Source organism: Mercenaria mercenaria, chromosome 2, assembly GCF_021730395.1.
Source record: "Mercenaria mercenaria strain notata chromosome 2, MADL_Memer_1, whole genome shotgun sequence".
NCBI classification, from domain to species: domain Eukaryota; kingdom Metazoa; phylum Mollusca; class Bivalvia; order Venerida; family Veneridae; genus Mercenaria; species Mercenaria mercenaria.
In genome coordinates, this window is record NC_069362.1 from 5,055,081 (window position 1) to 5,076,477 (window position 21,397).

General features: G+C 35.3%; 1 protein-coding gene across 4 annotated transcripts in view; it reads right to left on the reverse strand.

Moving 5' to 3' along the window:
* Positions 1-21,397, reverse strand: part of LOC128550214 (probable E3 ubiquitin-protein ligase HERC4) — a 61,350-nt gene that overhangs the window by 24,792 nt on the left and 15,161 nt on the right. For all 4 annotated transcript variants that reach the window (XM_053528758.1, XM_053528771.1, XM_053528752.1 and 1 more), the window contains exons 2-17: positions 17,172-17,300; positions 16,411-16,573; positions 15,094-15,256; positions 14,463-14,533; positions 11,912-12,098; positions 11,263-11,294; positions 10,697-10,919; positions 9,627-9,867; positions 9,119-9,246; positions 7,105-7,161; positions 6,319-6,430; positions 5,416-5,605; positions 3,834-3,883; positions 2,663-2,722; positions 1,137-1,328; positions 207-296 (exon numbers count right to left, since the gene is read on the reverse strand). In XM_053528758.1, coding sequence (XP_053384733.1) covers positions 207-296; positions 1,137-1,328; positions 2,663-2,722; positions 3,834-3,883; positions 5,416-5,605; positions 6,319-6,430; positions 7,105-7,161; positions 9,119-9,246; positions 9,627-9,867; positions 10,697-10,919; positions 11,263-11,294; positions 11,912-12,098; positions 14,463-14,533; positions 15,094-15,256; positions 16,411-16,573; positions 17,172-17,243 — 2,031 coding nt within the window. In that variant the 5' untranslated portion in view covers positions 17,244-17,300. The remainder of the gene's footprint in view (positions 1-206; positions 297-1,136; positions 1,329-2,662; positions 2,723-3,833; positions 3,884-5,415; positions 5,606-6,318; positions 6,431-7,104; positions 7,162-9,118; positions 9,247-9,626; positions 9,868-10,696; positions 10,920-11,262; positions 11,295-11,911; positions 12,099-14,462; positions 14,534-15,093; positions 15,257-16,410; positions 16,574-17,171; positions 17,301-21,397) is intronic.

Below are 21,397 nucleotides of genomic sequence, written 5' to 3' on the forward strand. Positions count from 1 at the left end.
GATTTGACACATGACTATTTTGTTGATTGTAAAGTGTACTATGAACATATATTCACTCTGTGAATTATGGCCATGTTAGAAAAAAAATCCATTTTCAAATGTATCTACCAATCATGGATAATTGCCTATGAAAATTTGTAATAATAATAAACAAGAAATTACCCACTTCACAGTTCAAAGGGAAACTTTATTATGGCAACATTTACCTGCATTTGTAATAAGGCATCTGTTTGAAGAAGTAAACTTTTGGCAGCAGCATCAAAGGTGAATGGATAGTTACAGAATAGTAGTCTTTGCTGAAACAACAGAAAGTATTAGAGTTTAAACTGAAATGTTTAGGACACTTTTTTTCTTCATTACTATCTCAATTATCAAGGAGGTCCACATACAGCCAACAGACCTTTAACCATTATATTAAAAACTACTGCCAATGTCCCTACGTGGAGCAGTAGAAAAGATCATATAACAAATGTAATATCACAGGCTGTCAAAGAAACGAGATTTGAAACTCTAGCAAAGTTACAGTTAACATCTCCTCCATGACAAATTATTATCATCACTTTTTTGTGTGTTTGTTTGGTTTGGTTAGGATTAATGTCACACCAACAAATTTTAGGTCATTTGGTGACTTTTTCAGCTTTAGATGGTGGAGGAAGAATCCAAGTGACCCTTTGGGCATTGTTATAGGCATGAGTAGGCACCCTGATAGAACCACCAACATTCCAAGACAGCTGGAAGCTTCCTCACATGCAGAATTCTACATCATAAGCTGTTTCAAACCAACATCAGTGAGGGGATAGTGATTCTACATCAAGTTATTTTTAGCTAGGAATATAAATATCAGTGCATTATAAAATCAAAGAAAGTTTCCCGGTTACCTGTAGAATTAATCATTCCATACTAAGGTGGCAAAACAGCAAAGTTATTGATCTGAGGAAAACATACAAAAACCTTAGTCTATACTAATTTATTTTAGGTCAATTGTGAAGCAAGTTCTACAACCTGTAAGATCTTCCCTTCTAAAGTTTTGAATACTGTAACAGAAAGTGACTTTATTAGGCTTTTTTATTTGGTTGTATATATTAAGGTTCTACTGGAAATAAAACCTAAATAGACAAAAAAACAATATAACTTACCCCTGTAGTATATTTTGCTTGATTCTGCGTTTGTACCCAATTGACATAATCACCTTTCAGATTGACCTTGTCTTTCAAGTCGTTGATATAGAACTTATTGTATGGAATAATCTGGCCATTTTGTTCATTCACTATGTTCAGTTTCTTCAGCACTTCTAGTGATATAAACAAGGCCTGATACCGTGTCTCCATCTACCAATGTAAACAATGGTAATTTTGATAGTATATTTCACACTTTATATTGGTGTTTGTGTATTCATAATTACATGTATAGTAACTCCCTTCACAAATTAATCAAATATGATTATAAGTAGCATAGCAACTACCTGCAACTTCTTCTTGCTGAGGAATTCACTTCACAGACTCTATTCTGTTTTCCTACTTACTCTATGAAGCTAAAACAAGGCGATTTGGGTGGTTATCGAATTTAGCTGAGATATTATGCAGGCCTCCTAGCAGGCCTGAACAAAAATAAAGGTTTTTATAAAGGCTCCAATCTATGGAAATAAAGGCCTTTTAGTGTAAAATATTAAAAAATAAAGAGTAAATAAAGGCTATTTTTGTCGGAATTCTCATTGAAAACAAATAATATATATAGGTATTTACTAAAAACATCTACATGTATGTGGTCTGGTGAACACAACAGCATTCTGAAAAACTCAAGATGAAAGATACACAAGCAGTATCCTAATAACAACACTTAAAAGGGGGGAAGAAATACAGTAGTATAACCATTACTTGCTTTAAACTGGCACGGCAAGCAGTCTGAACAAAAATATAGGTTTTGAGTGAAAATTACAGGCTATTTGGCCATTTTAAAGGTTTTTTTCAGAAGATTTAAAGGTTTTAAAGGTTTGCTCTGAAATTAAAGGTTTTTAAAGGTTTCACTAGGAGGCCTGTATTATGCCCACAAACATTGTCAGCAAGTTTGGTGAAAAGCGGATAAAAACTGTTCGACTTGAGAGCAGACAAGGCTAAATTTGCAGTTTTTTCAAGTATAAACTTCGCCGAGATATTATGCCCACAAACATTGTCAGCATGTATGGTGTAGATCGGATGAAAACTGTTCGACTTAAGAGAGCGGACATGCTTTGGACACCGCTGCCCGCCTGCTGCCCGCCACGGGTGCTAACATAATATGCCCCGCTCCTTCAGAGACAGGCGTATAAAAATGGCTAAAATTTTGTAAAATGGCTAACATTTCATTACATGTATAGTATTCAAATGGCTGCAATATTGTGGTTGTATTCTGGTTTTTCCTCGTTTTAATGTTTTACCAAGCTCTTTCTTATAACAAATGTTTTCAGATGTTGCACGTTCCCTTTAACATTAATATTGCTTGAAACCACTAAATGTTTCTCTCAGAAATTTAAGTTATGGTGTATAAACATTTGTACTTGTAATGCAATGCCATTCTGTGCATTTGCCCTAGATCATTTGAATGCCTTAGCATAGTTTAGTTTTAGAAAATTAACTAGAATCCAATGACATAATTTTAACCAACACAAACATAAAGCATTATATACCTCTTTGAGTTGTTGTGGATCTGGCAATTGAAGAATATATATCACAGTTTCTTTGAAAACCTGCGAAAATATATAAAATAACATTATGGCAATTGTAAACGTTCCAAATCAAGCCTGTGCAGAGACTATTCTTTAAAAAGAACCAAAAAATGTGATTTTTATTTACATGTTTTAAAATGTAAATGTTTAAATTGATCAGTAATGACTATAGTAGTCTGCTGAATCTAGTGGTATCTGTCTGAGGCTTGCAGCAACACATTCTTTGAAGGCAGCTACGTAATCTGTTTTAAAACTCTTTGATATCTAGCTCTGACTACCATAACATAACTGATGCAAGTAACAGGTGTTTTTCTGGCATGGATAAGTATCTGGGGAGAAATATGTTCTATCATATATTATACCAGATATTATATCAAATTTATATAGCACCCTTTTTATGATAAACACATTCAAAGGCACATTATATAGCACAAAGGCAACCACTAAGGGTGCCAAATTCATCCTCTACTAGTACAGACTAGTGAAGATATGACCTGAGGGACAGATTGAGACAAAGCCCCCAGAACAGACAGAGAGAAATCCTTTTTGATACAAGCCCATCCGGCTAACTTAGCCTAGCTCTTTGCGAATGGACAGTCTGGTTCTTTAACATGCCTGGTGTATAGCACTGATACACGCGAAGCTGTCTTTCCTGGAAAGAACCAGTACTGGCTTCTTAGTTAAGTGGGAGACACACAAGAGCATCTAAGAAATTTCTAGTGCCTGGACAAGAATTCGAACCCCAGACCTCTGGATTGACAGTCAAGCGCGTTACCATTAGACCACCAGGCCATCATGAGAATTCTATGCCCAATGTCAAGTTTTGATAAATAGCAGTGCAGGGCAAGTACAATAACCACTTGTCCACAGAGGACTCTTTTCATCACTTAAGAAATCAAATTTAGAACTCAGTGAAAGGTAAGAACATCAATCAAACTCTGTTAACATCAATCTAGTCCCAAGGAGGGTTTTTAAATAGTCTCCACAGGTGTTGAATTTATAGGGGACTTTATGGGACTATGAGTAAATAAATGTTTGGGAAAAACAAAAATATATATTTCAGTCTAACAAAGACTAAATATTAAAACAATATAAAAAAAAGATAAGTTTTGATCATAAAAACAATACTCACATACACAACCCTGAGAAAAAATGGAGATGTAAAGCTCCCCCACCACAAATCTGAAAAGAAAAGAGGAATTTTGTTTCTGATGTTATACATAAGTAAAAACTTAGGGGCAGTAAGTAACAGCAACACCCTCTCATCAAATAACTTAATCCATAATAAGATAAATCCCTTGTGAAATAATTTGTAAAATCATTCATTCAAAATAATCTGCAACCAGAGAGAATTGAACATTTTAAGCTACATAATTTTTAACTGGAATCACATCAAAAATTACACAATACGACAAAAAGAAGCCCTATCAGATCAATGTTCCAACTGAATTGTATCAATGCTTCTAAAAGCAGTTTTGTCAAGATTAATTTATTTTAACCCTTACCATCTTTTCAATTTGGACAGTACCATTAACTGTTAAGGTATTGGACCCCTAACGGTAATGTTTAAAAAATGGCATTTGCTTGTTATATTCTTAAAGTTGACCATGTTTCGCACTGTGTTGCAAAAAATTAAACAACTTTTAATGTGCCATTTTTTGTATTTGTATAATTTATGGTATTTCCTCAAGCTGAAGTAGAGACAAATTTCAATGTGATGGCCACTATCTCAAACACTTGCAGAGAATTCATTAAGCATTAATTTTGGTAAAAGAAACATCAAACTATTGTTAAACAATTATAAAACACAAAATAAAACTGTAAATAACGTTTTTTCTAGGGTGCCTCAAGTAAACAGATTTAATGAGACAGAATTCTAACTCCAACATTGAAAAATTCAGGTCACATCCTGTGGGTCTGTTTTGAATTTTGCTCACTTCATTCAAAAATAACCTTGGGGCAGAAGTAAAACCTACCTGCATTTCTTCCACAATATGTAATCTAAAGAATGAAGGCAAAATAGAGAACTTTTACCGCATGTAACTCAGTATTTTTAAAGGTGTCTAACTCTACCCCTCCTGATTCAGAGGTAAATTCACTTTGAACAGCAAGAAATCGCTTATAAAATGAAATTTTCCACTTTGGTACAATACATCCATAATAAGTCTTGAAAGAAGTAAAAACTTACCAGAAAAAAAGGAAAATATGGGAAAAAAAATTTTGGTCCCACTGGGGCTTGAACCTATGCCCCCCTGAAAATTGCAGTCAAAGTAGGTTTATGGTAGGAATTGAATACTCTTCAAAAAGGAGGTACTCTATTACGGGTCCAATACCTTAAAACAGGTGCTTACCAAAAATGTACCGACTGAATGATGAACAGAGCAGATAATGATCAGACTGCATGGATGTGCAGGCTGATCATGATCTACACTGGTTGCAAAGGCAGAATCAATCGTGTCCAGCATGATAAGGGTTAAAGATACTGTAAATCAAAGCCTTTGATATACACATACTTATCATTCTTTGGGGCTACTATTTGTGGGTTTCATGACTGTCTCATTCTGTTAATACAATCACCTGATATATCTAAAACATAGAATTTAATCCATGAATTCTGTCCCTACAGACTAGCCTTCTGGAGGAAACCAAAAAATTTTATGCTAGTAAATATTAAAAGATCCCGAAGTATTACACACACTGAAATAGATGCTTACCAAGAACTCTGGAAGCTGGTTTCTCGAGACTGATTATGGACTTGCCGAGTGGCTCTATCAGAGTGCTGTAGTACTTTGGTTGTTCAAACATATGGAGATAAGGCAGTATGAGGTATAAACGTAAGGCTTCAACATCGGGTGGGGACTTTGGAAGACTGGGATACAAGCAGCTACCTAAACTTTGCAATATCTGAGGAAAACAAAATTGTAATGTATTACACTTTGGTAGTCAAAATCTAGTTTACTTTTAAACACTGATAATGCCATTCTTAAAAACTGCTGTTAACCTTAAATTGCAAATATGGCTACATTAGGTAATATCCTGAGGTCAAAACGTGGTGTATTATGAAATATTGATAATGGCTCAAACTAAAATGTGTTTATGTTTCAGACAAGTAAATGTGTCAAATAACAAAATCAGCATTAATTTTTGCTTTCTTGTAATTTGTATTTTTAAAACATATTGATCAGAATACTGGATTCTCAAATAATTTAAATATCTTAAGAAGTGAATTCATCTGTTTTATTCATAAAGCATTTGAGCCATGCCATGAGAAAACCAACATAGTGGCTTTGCGACCAGCATGGATCCAGACCAGCCTGCACATCTGAGCAGTCTGGTCAGGATCCATGCTGTTCGTTAACTGTTTCTCTAATTGCAAAAGGCTTTGAAAGCGAACAGCATGGATCCTGACCAGACTGCGCGGATGCGCAGGCTGGTCTGGATCTATGCTGGTCGCAAAGCCACTATGTTGGTTTTCTCATGGCGCAGCTCATTTGACAATGTGATTAAATCCCAATTCTAATTCCGAAATCCCTTGTATCTTTAATAGCTTCTTTTCTACATCAAAATCAATGCAAACAAATTTCAAACCATCATTTAAAACTTATCTAAAAGCCTACCTTCTGAATGATGACAACATTTGATGTTTCGCTCATTTTTTCAAACTGTGCTCTAACTAACTCCATATCTACTCCATGTTTCTTGCTACTACTACCATAGTGCTCATTACCCCTGCAGATACATTAACACCAATCTCTGACATATAGTATTAAAAACATTAGCTTGTGTAGTTTACATTATATGACAGATAGGAATCATTTCCTTTATGTAAATGTGGTTGCCATAACTTAGAATAAGTTACTGCTCTTCTAGCCTTGCAACTCTTTTCAAAAGCTTATAAAAAGATATCCAACTGACATTTTAACTGTTAGCTGTTCTACTAAGGCACCCAAAAGTTTCTTACGTAATTCCAGGAGGAACACCTGAAGGTCTTCAACCTTTGAATAAAGTTTGAATTTCCCTACAGGGGTAGCTTGGGGGTAGCTTGGGTCTACATCCTACATAAAGTAGTTAAAATGCCTCTAAATGTTCAGACTATCTGTGTCTTAAAACCAAACAAATAACGGTTAGGTGAATATATTTATTTAAAGGAAACATTCTGCATGTGGAAATGTTTGGTGTTCCAAAAAGGAACCAATGTCTTCTGTCAAATAGTCAGAGAGAACTCACGACCCCAAGATCCGTAGATCTGCACTCTCCCTATTAAGCTAAGCAGGCGGGTTTGTATCCAATAGGAGATGTTCTCCATGTGGAATTGTGTAGACACTAATGTAATGGCAGTTTGCAATCAATATTTGCTAAATACCTAATAATAAATCTCTTGGGAAAATGAGAGCAATACTTACTTCAGTAAGAAGGATGAGTTTAAACAGGATGAAGAAGAAAATATTCTAGTGACTTCCCTGAAAGTACAAACAATCATTTATACAGAACAAGAGAAATCTTTATCTTTAACATACATTTTCGAAAGTAAAACAGTATTCCAATTTACATTGGACAACTTGTATTTTAATTGCATATGCCAAGCAATAAATTATTCGATCAATCATATGCCTGCCTGCCTGTGTCTGCCTGTCTGTACATCCATACATCCATCTTTCATGAAACACAACATATAGTATTGTGGTAAACCTCGGTTTTGGCCGTGAATTATTCTGATTTTTGTAAATATCTGAATAAATAGTTTTAGTTACCATGTTCTTTTACCGTACATTAAAGAATACATTATGACAGAGCTTTGCTGAAAGTTTGACCCTTATTGAGTAAATATTGGTCGAGTTATTCCCAAAAATATACCTAAAAAACTCCCTACTTCGAGAAAGTTTATCAGCAGAAACCATTAAATGCTCTTAAAGTCATATTTTATATTTTCTGGTGCCATTTCTCATTATATATGTTGTAAATATATGCCTTTAGGTCTATGCAAAATTTAGGGACATGACATTCTGTAGTTTTAGAACAATTTTGGGAAATGCCCTTTTGTCTGCAATTTCTCTAGTCAATTCCTTAGGTGGCTAGAGCTGGCCAATTAGAAATATTTATTAAAAATATTTAAAGAAGCTTTTCATGAAGGAAATTTTACTGCCATGTCAAGAATGATGTTTTTTAGTTGTAGTAAATTTTATAGATTTTTTATCAGCTTTGTTCTCTGGTAATCTTTAAAAATGGCCCTTTGAAGTGAGTGTGGAATTTTGGCGGCCATATTGGATTTTGGGGACAAATTATGCAATTTCTTTGACACTTAATTTTATCATTTCAACAGAGTTTTCTGTTATTTAAAACATATTGTTATGATGTAGTTTTTCTGTAGATTATATTTATGTTATTTGCTTTTGATGACACTTATTCTAATTCTTGTATTAGATGGGGAAAATATTGAAATTCCTTTAAAAATTATTAGCCAATCAAAACGCAGCAGTCAGGCTCCCTGTCTATATAAGGAAACAGAATGTAGGTCAGTTAACTTGACACTTTTGGATCTTAAAGCAGCAACATCTTTTTGGAAAGCTTAATTGGTAAAATTATTTCTGTGGATATAAATAAGAAATTTGGACTTAGAATTAGTTAAATATTAATTAATCAATTTGTGAATAGAAAAATGTGGCTGATAACTATTGCACTGATTCTTAACCTTTTTCTGAATTTGACAGTTTTAGGAGCCATTATTTTGGGTGCAATTCTGTATTTTGCTTTTTATTATTACCAAGAACAGTGGGTGGCAATTTTTGAGAACTGTAGAATTTTTTGCAGACTTTAATTTTAAGTTTAACTGGGAAACTTGTGGAACTTTTATGACTCTAGTGCACTTGCATTCAAACTGAATTCTGTTACCTTTTGTGATTTTGAACTTGTACAAAATAAATATATCTGGAGAAAGAAAAAAATATAGAAAAGAAAAGACAAAATAGATTTGTAAAACTGAAATTACTCTTGTGTTTTCATTTAATACTACATAGTGTGTTGACTTTTCCAATTTATGATCTAAGTGGTGTTATGATAACTGAACTTATTATTACAGCACTTGGCATTATATATATATAATAACTCTGAAATAGCCCAGAAAGTGGTCTCATAAGGAATCTGGCTTTTCCTGAAATTAATTAAGCCAGTGGTGTCGGTCATCCTGAACATTTACCCCCAAAACTCGAGCATTAAGAACATTGCAAACAACCACATTTTAGGTCCTCGTTGAACATTTTAACCCCGGGACTGGGGTTTACGACAGTATATTACTTCTAGTATATAAATAGCTGTACTGAAATGCTTATACTGTGAAATTAAACTTTAAAGTCCTAAACTGAACTTTCACTCATGTTTTTCACTACATTCTACTTATACATCAAACAAATCGAAACTCACTCTTCAAATTCTACAGGTATATCATCGCTTGACGTCAGCTTGGATACTTTATCTATTATATCTAGAGACAGTGTTTTGATTTTAAATGCTGAACTCCAACTTTTGTGATCTAATGGAGGCAGCTTGATCTGTTCAGAAGATACACAGAAAAACAAATTAATGTTACACTGCAGATATAAAAAGAATTTAAAATAATAATTATTATTATATACTGATGGGATAATGTAATTGGTGAGTTTTGTTAATATTAAACAGTAATCAAATGGAATGACAAAAACTATATAATTTTACTTCATTAAAGCAACTGTTCTATGATTTTATTTAACATACTTATTATTACTGTCAAATCATTATTATTTGTGGACGGCTAATTTCAGTGGATTTCATGGTTATGTCAGATCTCAACTAACACAAATAATTTGCGTTTATGTTGTCTTTAACATCTGAAAAAGAACTGTTTTTTTATTAATAAAGTAAGTTTCTTTGGCTGGGCAAAGTAAATCTTTACCTCTGGTGTGACAGCCCACAGAAAACAGTGATCGCCACCAGCTGATATAATGTTTATCACAAATTTTGCACCATTTCCTGTGTCCATTGGTGTACCTGTTTTACTGAACGCCACAAACGGTCCACGAATTAACACTGGCAGTGACTTCACGTCCGCACTGTTTGTACACAGCTGACCATTAGCTTCTGAGCCAAACCCATACACCCTCCCACTATCACATACAAACACTAAACAGTGCCGCCTGTAATTATCAAATTATAATATGATTTGTGAACAAAGCCTGTAAATACACTCTTAAAAACTGCTAACTGTTGGCATACCTTTCAATAACTTCGTTTTACTCAGAATTCAATTTAAACAATTACATAAGTATTTTGCAAAATCGTATGAAGACTATAAACTTTGTTCAAATCTAAAAACTGTGCCATACTTGTGCCTCTCTTGAAATTTCAGAACATCTAGGCTCACGGAGTCTGTTCAATGGCCGCATCAGGTGACATAATGGGTGCTGCACTTTTCATCACCACTCCTGAACAGACTCAATCAAACTCAGTTTATCTTTTTGCTCCCACTTAGCTCAGTAAGGAGTGCAGATCACTGCGGGGTGGCGAGTCTGACACCCAGCCAAAGCGTATGTTCTCTCTGACAATTTGATAAAGGATGCCTAAAATCATTGTCTTCTAACTCTGATACATGTCAAGTTGACAGTTACTTGTGGAGAACAGGTCGGTGCTGGTACAGAATCCTTGAACATTTACGAGGTTAAGTGCCTGCCATAACCGATATACTGTTGAAAAATGGTGAGAAACAAAACAAAAATTGTTTTTGCCTAGATGGTTGTTACTGTTCCAAAGGATCCTTTTATAATTTTTGTAACTGATACCACATAAGCAACTGTGAAAGCCAATCTTAATCCAGTCAAAATTTAAGACCCAGATTTTCAGCTTTCGGAACCAGATAACCTACTCCGACAATAAATTGATAAATGAATAAAAATGACCAATTTTACAATTTGACTTTTCAATTCTTGAAAAGGCTGTCAAAACATTCAGTCAAAAAAAATGTCAAACCTTCCGCAGGCTATCTGTGCCACATCAGAACCCATCAGTTCTGTTACTTTTTTTGGTAAAATTTCTTGTGTTTTGGAGCCATGTCCTAGCTGCCCATATGTACCTGCACCAAACGTAAACAGTCCACCATCTAGCGTGAGAGCTGCAGTGTAATCCTCACCACATGCTATATAACACACTCTCTGATTGCGCAATGATTTACATGAACATGGAAATTGTCGATCTATAAGCAGAAACCACAAATTTCATATTGTTTTTCTCGATTAACTGGCTTGTTCAGAAAAATTCAACTAAGAAACCCACAAAAAAGTCAAAATGCTGTGCAATTTGCAGCAGGAAAATGAAGTGAGTCTACACAGAAAGGATTACTTGTCCATGCGAAATCTATCTTTTTTTTATCTGTGTCAGATTCCAACTGAATTTGCATACAGAATGTAAATTCACTCTGCATAACTGCTATACAGACATTTACGTTGATTACATATAAAAATGTACTGTTTTTATTTATATGAAATATGCATCTGTAATTTATATATTCAATTCCAAGAAAATTTTAAAACATTTACCCAATTCATCATTCAAGCCAAGTTGACCGAAACTGAAAGAGACAAGAAACATACTATTTATTGTAAGCACTAATAACTTTGTGCAACTTATTTTAATTAAAATCAACTCCATACAATTTTGTCTCCTAAAACTCCATTTACATACGGCATAACATGTATCTGACCTGTTTAACAGCCAATATTTTTTAATTATCTTCAAAATACAAAACTACCTAAATGGAATAAATATTAAGTAAAAGCTTTATCATGAAAGTACCTGTAGTTGTTTGTATAAAAAGGCTTGAGAAAATATAACAAAAGTTACAAATATCTACTGCCAGTGAATAAAAAGGTTTACATTTAGGTACTACATGTAGTTAGAGAAAAGAATTCAGAATATACAAAAAAATATCTAAAACTGCACTTTCTGTGGAATAATACATGCTGATGCTACTTAAGCATTATCTTGTTTACTATTTAGTCTTATTAAGTCACATCTTTCAAACAGAATGTTGAACTGTAGGGCCTAGACACCGACGGAGGTACACTTTTCTGAAGCCAAAGTGGAACAACAACTACTTGTAAGGATGTTGATAAATGAATAACCATAATGTATGCTCAAGTTAGACAGGATACAATATTTTTCAAAATTTACATGACCGAAACTTACCAATTTCTTCCCCATCCGAAGATTGCCCCAGACTTTGAGAGAAGTAGGGTATGTGAGCCCCCACAAACAACCTGGGCTACAGGAATTCCTTTGAGACTAGCTATATACTGGGGTGTATCTTGATGTGTCGTATGACCTAATCCCAGCTGCCCAAACTTGTTGTCACCCCAACAAAATATTCTTCCATCTACAAAACAATGATAAGAAACTAAGTAAACAAGTATAATCAAGCCGTACAAAAAGAAAGAAAGTGGAACACACAACTAAACACCGAAAGTTAATTACTGAATTCTATTTAATCAAGACTAGTTTCAGGCAGTTTTAGCCCATCATCTGGGATATGTATTAACATAACACAGGGTAAATGAAATAATAAGTTCTGAATGCAATGATATTCAACACCAGTTTACACAAGCATTAGCTTAAGTTAAAAAAAAAACTAAGAAAAGCCCTGACCTACTGGAGTTTATGTATTGTTTTGGTATATTTCCATGTTGCAGTTATTTTGGTATTTATTAATTAGCAGCCATATTCCTATAAATCAACAATTTGCAACTTGGTACTAGAAATATCTTAAGACATAATGCTGACTAATTAATGATGCCAGTTTTAAATTTGCCAGTTGCACTGCTCATTATAGAAAAAGAACAAGGGGGTCATGATGACCCTGGATCGCTCACCTGAGGAATATGAGCTACATGTTTCAAATGTCAAACTGATGATTTTTAGAAATTTTTTGGAAGATTTTCCGATGTACAATCAAGTAACCCCTAGGGCGTGGCCAATTTTACCCCGGGGGTCATGATTTGAACAAGTTAGTAGAAGTCTACTAGGCAATGCTACAATATCTAAGATCTAGGCCTTCTGGTTTATTTTTAGAAAATTTTTGAAGATTTTCCTATGTAAAATCAAGTGACCCCTGGGGCAGGGTCAATTTTGACCCTGGGGGTCTAGATTTGAATAAAGTTTGAAGAGGTCCACCAGGCAATGCTACATGCCAAATATCTAAGCTCTAGGCCATCTGGTTTATTTTAAGAAAATTTTGAAGATTTTTCTATGTACAATCAAGTAACCCCATGGGGCAGGGTCAATTTGACCCCAATGGTCATGATTTGAACAAATTTTGTAGAAGTCTACTAGGCAATGCTACATGTCAAATATCTAAGATCTAGGCCTTCTGGTTTAATTTAAGAAATTTTTTGAAGATTTTCCTATGTAAAATCAAGTGACCCCTGGGGCGGGGTCAATTTTGACTCCTGGGGTCATGATTTTAATAAGTTTTGTAGAGGTCCATTAGGCAATGCTACATGTTAAATATCTAAGCTCTAGGCCTTCTGGTTTATTTTTGGAAAAATTTTGAAGATTTTCCTATGTAAAATCAAGTGACCCCTGGGGCAGGGTCAATTTTGACCCCGGGGGTTGTGATTTGAACAAATTTTGTAGAGGTCCACCAGACAATGTTACATGTCAAATATCTAAGCTCTAGACCTTCTGGTTTATTTTTTAAAATTTTTTTCGAAGATTTTCCTATAGTAATCTATGTAAAATCAAGTGACCCCTGGGGCGGGGTCAATTTTGACCCCGGGGTCATGATTTGAACAATTTTAGTAGAGGTCCACTAGTCAATGCTACATGTCAAATATCTAAGCTCTAGGGCTTCTGGTTTTTGAGAAGAAGATTTTTTAAGATTTTTCTATGTAAAATCAAGTGACCCCTGGGGCGGGGTCAATTTTGACCCCGGGGTTCATGATTTGAACAAACTTGGTAGAGGTCCACTAGGCAATGCTTCACACTAAATATCTAAGCTCTAGGGCTTATTGTTTTTGAGAAGAAGATTTTTAAAGTTTTTCCTTTTGGTTGCCAAGGCAACCAGAGTTCTGCATGGAATTCAATTCTTTGAACAATTTTGAAAGGGGACCACCCAAGGATCATTCCTGTGAAGTTTGATGTAATTCTGCCCAGTGGTTTTCAAGAAGAAGATTTTTTTAGAAAATGTTGACGGACGGACGGACATTGAGTGGTCACAAAAGCTCACCATGAGCCTTTGGCTCAGGTGAGCTAAAAGTACATCCGTCCTGAATATTGTCCAACCTACATTCTCAAAAATCATTATTATAACAATTAAATAAATGCAAGTAAAATTGTAACAGTATTTCAGTAATATACAAAGGAGCAGCGTAGCTGTTCTAGTTTTTCTCTCTAAATGATTTTTTTTGGGGGGGGGGGGGGGGGGGGGGGGGTTAACGTCACACTGACATAGTCATAGGTCAAATGGCAACTTTCCAGCTTTTGATGGTGGTGGAAGATCCCTAGGTGCCCTGCCTCGCATTTTTAATCACAAACACACACCTGGGTAAAACCACTGGTCAGCTGGATGGTTTCCTCACATGAAGAATTAAACTCCCAGACAAGGCTCAAACCCACATCTGTGAGGGGCAAGTCTGGGAACTTAACCACTCAGCCATGGGACACCTCGACTAATAAGATTTAAAAACATCATATAGCAAATATTCAAATGCATAAAGGAATATGTAATTCCTAGGGTACATACCATCTGTAAGAAGCATATTGTGGTATCTTCCACTGCACACTTGGACAACAGTATGTGGAAACTTGATTAACCTGTGTAGTAAAGATCTTGCGATAAACTAATTCAACATTATAATACCTCAACTACAGTTATAATACATGGGAGTTAATTCTTGCTGTTATTGTAATTGTATTCATCCTAAGTGACCTCCAGATAAAAAAAAATATATTCCAATTTCTGTTATCTCTTAAACAGTTAACTTGAAATCTACAAAATGTCCTAACCAAGTAGCTGTTTTGGTGGATACCTCAGAATTTTATGCAATTGAAATGTTACAATTTAACAGTACTTACATAGGTGTTATAATATCAATTAAACAGTATGCTACATACATGCACAACAAATTCCTCTTTTTTTTGCCATAAATTCATTTATAACAAAAACTCATCTATTTCAATTCAACTACAGAGAAACATTGCTCTCTCAAGCATTGAAGGCTTGTGTCATGTAGTTCCAGCCATTTTCCCTATTTTTTCTAGGTTTTGATGGTTCGAACCCTGAATAACTCGTCTTGCATCTCTGACTTTAGGGAGTGATTTGCTCTACGTAAAAATGCAAATGAGTTTCTTCTGACACAATTCTAACTGCATACTTAGGTTTTCTGCATAGTTCTGGGTCAGGCTGGCCTCTACCTAACTGACCACATGAATTATTTCCCCAGCTGAAGAGTTCACCAGCACCAGTCAGGCACACACTATGAGATACACCAACTGCAGCAAGTAAAACTGTCTGAGCTTTCAGGTCATCTATTTGTTCTGAAAACACAATTAAATAATACTGGAAAAATAAATAGCAAGTGATTATGTGTGCATGGTAGGTTTTGAATGGCATGGTTTAAGTCTGCTGGAAAAAAAAACATTAAAAAGAACATTAAGCATGAATGCAAAAATTCATCAGACAAAAAATTATGACATTAAAAACTTTTTTTGTATAATCTGAATGGAAGATAACTTGTTTCATAGAAAAACTGAAATATCTTTCACTGTGTGAACACCTGATCCATTATTTCAACAGGTGGCATAACCACAACTAAAACTGCAAAATCTAGTGTTCACAAGGAAAAAATAAATTTCCTTATGTATCAAGTTTTCATCCCAATGGTTTTAACCAAATCTTACTCATTTTGTACTTTGAAATAAATTTGATAATGATACTCTTCACTGAAGTAACCACATATTTTTGGCTGCCACAATATTTCACTGCAGAAATTTAATAATAAGGACATAAAAAAATATATCATTGTTTCCCAGATTACAACAACTTCAAACACACACAGCATTTTTTTAATAGAAAGAGCCTAGCTGTCCGATAAATTGAACTACGAGACTAAAATCCTTAATATCTGCTATGGAAGTTCTTACCTGGTTACAATAAGGTTCTTCCTGCATATGATAAGGAAGTCTTTACCTGCTATGGAAGTTCTTACCTGATATGGAATTCATCATCTGATATGGATGCCCTTACCTGATATGTAAGTTCTTACCTGGTATGAATTTCTCACTTGTTACTAGATGGAAGTTCTTTCCTGATATTGAAGTTCTTACCAGGTATGGAAGACAGTGCTTACATGTATCTGATATGGAAGTCCTTATGAAGTAAGAACCTGGTACTGTGAAATCATTTAATTTCGTGGGCATAAAATTTTGTGGCTTTGGTCAAAACGGCAATTTCATGGGGATATGAATCCATTGATCTCAACTTTTGAACATTATTAAAAATGAATGAAAATTTTACTTGTTTGTTGGGATTAAATTTTGTGGATTGACTCAACCACGAAAATTAGTCTCCCACGAATATTAATGATTTCACAGTATGAAGTCCTTACCTGACACAATGTCCTTACCTGAAATGGAAGTCCTTCCTTACCTGACATGATATTTAAGTCCTTACCTGATATGGAAGCCCTTACCTGGTATGGAAGTTCTTTTATTATGTCCTAGCTGCCCGTAGTCATTGTTTCCACAGGAATATATACGACCGTCTTTGAGCACAAACAATGTATGTGATTCTCCACATACAATCTGTGTAATGTCACCCTTTGGTGGGTCCTTTACTATGACTGGCTCTGTGACCTTGTCAAACAGAAGTCAGTTAGACTTAATAACCTGAGAGAACTTCAATCCAGTTAATAAAATATCTCTTAATTTCTTATAATGTCCCAGTACTGCTTTTATTACCTCATTAGTTTCTCATTATGAGTATTTTAAAATAAAAGATGAAGCTTTCCTGAAGTTGAAAGTCATTTTTTATTAGCAATTCATCTAAAAGTGCAAAGAAAATTTGAATTTTAATGGATGATATCCTTGTCAGTTAAACAGTGGATAAAAAACACCCAGTTATTTACACAGCAACCCTAGAAACAATTTATGATACAGGACAATTAAGTTTAGACTGTTTTCATACACAAGTAAGATTGATAAAATTTGCAAGCAGCAGTCAAAAATGATGAAATTCCATTCCAACATAACTTGGCATGTAACGCATGAATAAAACAATTTATGTCCCATCTGCCTTAGACTTTCAGTCTTACAATAGTGAATACCTGTGGACCGACTGACATACCTAGATGTACAGACAACAGTGACAAGAAGGTCATATTCTAATGGAATATTTTCTTTCTCATATTTTAATCTTTCAATCCATATCATATTATGTTTATGCAATGATTACCTTTTGTTGTTCTAAGTTTCCAATACCAAGCTGCCCTGACTGGTTGCTACCCCAACAGAAAAGCCTACTCATCTTCTATCAAACGTTTCTCCTGACTTTGCTGTGTTGTTATTTCTTTAACTCATCAAACTGTAACATAATATACATATATAACAAAACTTAAAGAAAATGAATATGTTAATAAACTGCAGAATCAACGCCATTTTCAGATTTCTGCATGTCCGCAATCTAACAAGTTGAAGAAGTGTCAGGTTGGCATGTACAAAACCTTCCTTTATATGGGTCATTGACCCTATTTTCAACTTACCTTTTGTAAGGCAGCTAAAGTCACAGTTTAGGACTTTGAAAAACCCCTTTAGGTTAGGCTTAAAACGTTCGGTTAACAAACAGCCAGGTCCATTACGTCTACCCAAGACATTTACAATGGCGCATATTATAACAATAGGTGGGCTCAATTTTGTACCCCGTTTTTCCCCAGTATACCAATTTTGCCTCATCTGTACACAGTAGGGCTAGTTGCATGCGCATTAATTCGGGATATATCACCGAGTCTAATCGGACTCGGAAAAACCGGATCAGTAATGCATATCTCGGATCAAATGGAGCGGTTTTGGTAAGAAAATTGTCTTTTTCAGTTATTTAGAAATTATTGTCAGAGACGGCATACAGCGCAAGATGAGCTCTGAACATTATGGAATACTCGTTGCTATTTGTTTTCCAGCAAATCTAAGCACTTTTCTCAGTTACTTCGGAAAACCATGTGACAATAGCAGGTAAACAATGCCATGACTAAGAAAAAGCGTTATTTCCAGCACGTTCTCTGATAAACGTACAATATAACCAATTCCGTGTTGTCCCTGATACATTCATGAAACACGCTGATGCTACAAAAAATTAATTAAATGTTTTGAAAGGCCGATATAAGGCGATTCATGACTGAACTGATCAGTAACGCAGGAGCTAAAGGATCAGCGACTGCAAAATGCAGTAACGCAGGAGCTTCGGATTTTACTTGTGTTCGTTTTCATCAATTTCTAAGGGAAACGTACCATTATTCATTTAATTTATCTTTCAGAAACAGCGATAAGTATCTTCTCCTGATACCGTTTTAGTCTAAACAGCAATTTATTGCTTTTATATAGTTAATCATTCTTCTGAATCTCTGTGAATTACTATTTCTTTAAGGGCTGAAATTCGGTTGCACTGTGGTCAAAATGTTTTAGACAATAAAAGCATACAATGTACTAAATCCTGTTGTCTATATTTTCTACATAAAGCTAAAAAAATATGCATAAATAGCTAGTTCCGTTTCAAATTGTAAGCATGATGACGAGAAAGGCATTTTCGAGAGATTTTTCCCGAGACCAGAATTAACAAGAGCTGTCTCCATAGGATGACATATGCCCCCGATGGCACTTTGAATGAGTAGTTATGGCCGATGTTAGAGTTTAGGACCTTTGACCTACGGAGCTGGGTCTTGCGCGCGACACGTCGTCTTATTGTGTCACACATTCATGCGTAGTTATTTTAAAATCAATGCATGAATGACAAAGATATGGACCGGACAGGCCCATCAATGCACTATCATGAAAAATGACCTTTAACGTCTAAGTCTGACCTTGACCTTTGAGCTACGGACCTGGGTCTTGCGCGCGACAAGTCGTCTTACTGTGGTACACATTCATGCCAAGTTATTTGAAAATCCATCCATCGATGACAAAGATATGGACCGGACACGCCCATCAATGCACTATCCTTTAATGTCTAAGTGTGACCTTGACCTTTGAGCTACGGACCTGGGTCTTGCGCGCGATACGTCGTCTTACTGTGTACACATTCATGCCAAGTTATTTGAAAATGCATCCATCGATGACAAAGATATGGACCGGACACGCCCATCAATGCACTATCCTTTAATGTCTAAGTGTGACCTTGACCTTTGAGCTACGGACCTGGGTCTTGTGCGCGACACGTCGTCTTACTGTGGTTCACATTCATGCCAAGTTATTTGAAAATCCATCCATCGATGACAAAGATATGGACCGGTCACGCCCATCAATGCACTATCCTTTAATGTCTAAGTGTGACCTTGACCTTTGAGCTACGGACCTGGGTCTTGCGTGCGACACGTCGTCTTACTGTGGTACACATTCATGCCAAGTTATTTGAAAATCCATCCATCGATGACAAAGATATGGACCGGACACGAAAATTGCGGACAGACTGACAGACTGACAGACCGACAGACCGACAGACTGACAGACCGACAGACGGTTCAAAAACTATATGCCTCCCTTCGGGGGCATAAAAATGCTGTTACTTAGAACTACTTTTCATTCCACAATGTAATTTTATTTCTCACCTTAGCACATCTAATAATTTAATGCGTTTTTACCAAAATGTCAAAAACATTCACACTGAACACGCACGTATACCTTTCAGAATTCCTCAAGTAAGAACTGGCCCCAAGTTACGTGACTATTCTTAGATGGTTCTCAACCTTGTGATTTTACCTCCTTTAGACTAGTATGTAAATTTTCCTTTTTCAGACTAAAAGTAAGGCAAAAGCTTTTGGGTCCTTGACGACAATCACAGACTTTTCGCTATGAACTTTATTCAGTAGCAAAATCGACAATATCTAAACAGAAGAATTACGGGATTAGCAATTCTTTAGCAGAAATAATTCAATTTGTGTAAAAAGATAAATTATCATACCACTGCATTGCAAGTTATTCTCTCAAAACTCAAGGCCTGTAAACACTAGCTCCACCTCTTTTTTGGAGGCAAATTGAAAAAGAGTTAATGATACTTCCGTGGCAGGGTTATAATTACCGGAACTCTAGGAGTTCTAAATGCAAGCAAAGAAATAGGGTGAGTCGTTGCATTATCCTTTCATTAGAATGGCTTCATGCTATATAATTATGCTATCAAACATGCTCAACAAAATCAAACCTGAAGGGACATATGAAAAGACACGAAGACAAAACTCTCCAGTGTAACAGACGTAATAAATCATACTGTACTGGCGAGCTGATGTAAACTTTCATGGAACACGGAACCCAATGGTATGTCCGCAGCGTGGAACACTTTTTTATTAGAACCAGCATAACAGTATACCCTAAGAATAAGTACTGGATAAATTGGAGCCATCCTGTTTGTTCATCTATTAAATTTCCATATACTTCAATTTGGTAGCAACATATGGTGACATGACTCTTATCAGAGTGGAGCATTAAACATCTTTTTGATCGTGTTATTCTTTGTGTTGCCACTACTTATCACTGTTTTGATAGATAAATACGATGAATAAAGATATGTTTTCCTTGTAAATTGATAAAAACGAAGACAGGAGAAACCTCCGAAGCTCCTATGTTACTGTATTTTGCAGTCACTGATCCTGTGTCTCCTGCGTTACTGACCAGCACGGTCATGAATCGCAAACTAGATCAGATAGGGAAAGTTTGTCTCACTTTTGGTCAAAAAATGAAATGTCAAGAATCCTTTAACAAGAGGGCCATGATGGCCCTATATCGCTCACCTGTTATCATTGCACTTGAGGACAAGAAGGTCATCAGAAAAAATATCTAAGTCCAAAGGACAGGAACAACAAAGGGAAGAAATTAAACCAAAAAGAAAAAAAAATTCTTAAAAGGTACAGATATGTCAAAAAACACCTAAAACTTGGAGGTACCATCCATGCTGTACCACAGAAAAAATGTCTCGGTTTTCCCTACGGCCAATAATAAAAAAGTTACTAAAACAGCTATTTATAGTAACGTAAAAGGGAAGTAATTAAAAAAAAATGATTGTAAGTTAACAAAAGAAGGATCTGCCAAATAAATCTGCTGACATAAATGAAACTTCAGATCAGTATCTTCATTAGTTACTGATATATACCCATTTTAATTCTAAATAAAGGTAGGTAATTTGACATAAAATCAGTCCATAGTTATCTACCCTCATTGGCTCAGTCCAACTAATGACAATATTGAAATTTCAAATAAGTCCTATAAGTGCTTACTGATATAAATCCATTTTGATTACAATCAGGGGAGGTAATCAGATATAAAATAACTCTGGAACCTACGAATGGATCTGATTTGTCATGGAATCCAAGATTAATTGTTGTTGAAGATATTTTGGAAGTTTGTATCAAATAAACCATAAATGAAGTCTCTATATGGCTGCAAAAGCCAAAATAGCCAATTTTGGACCTTTAAGGGGCC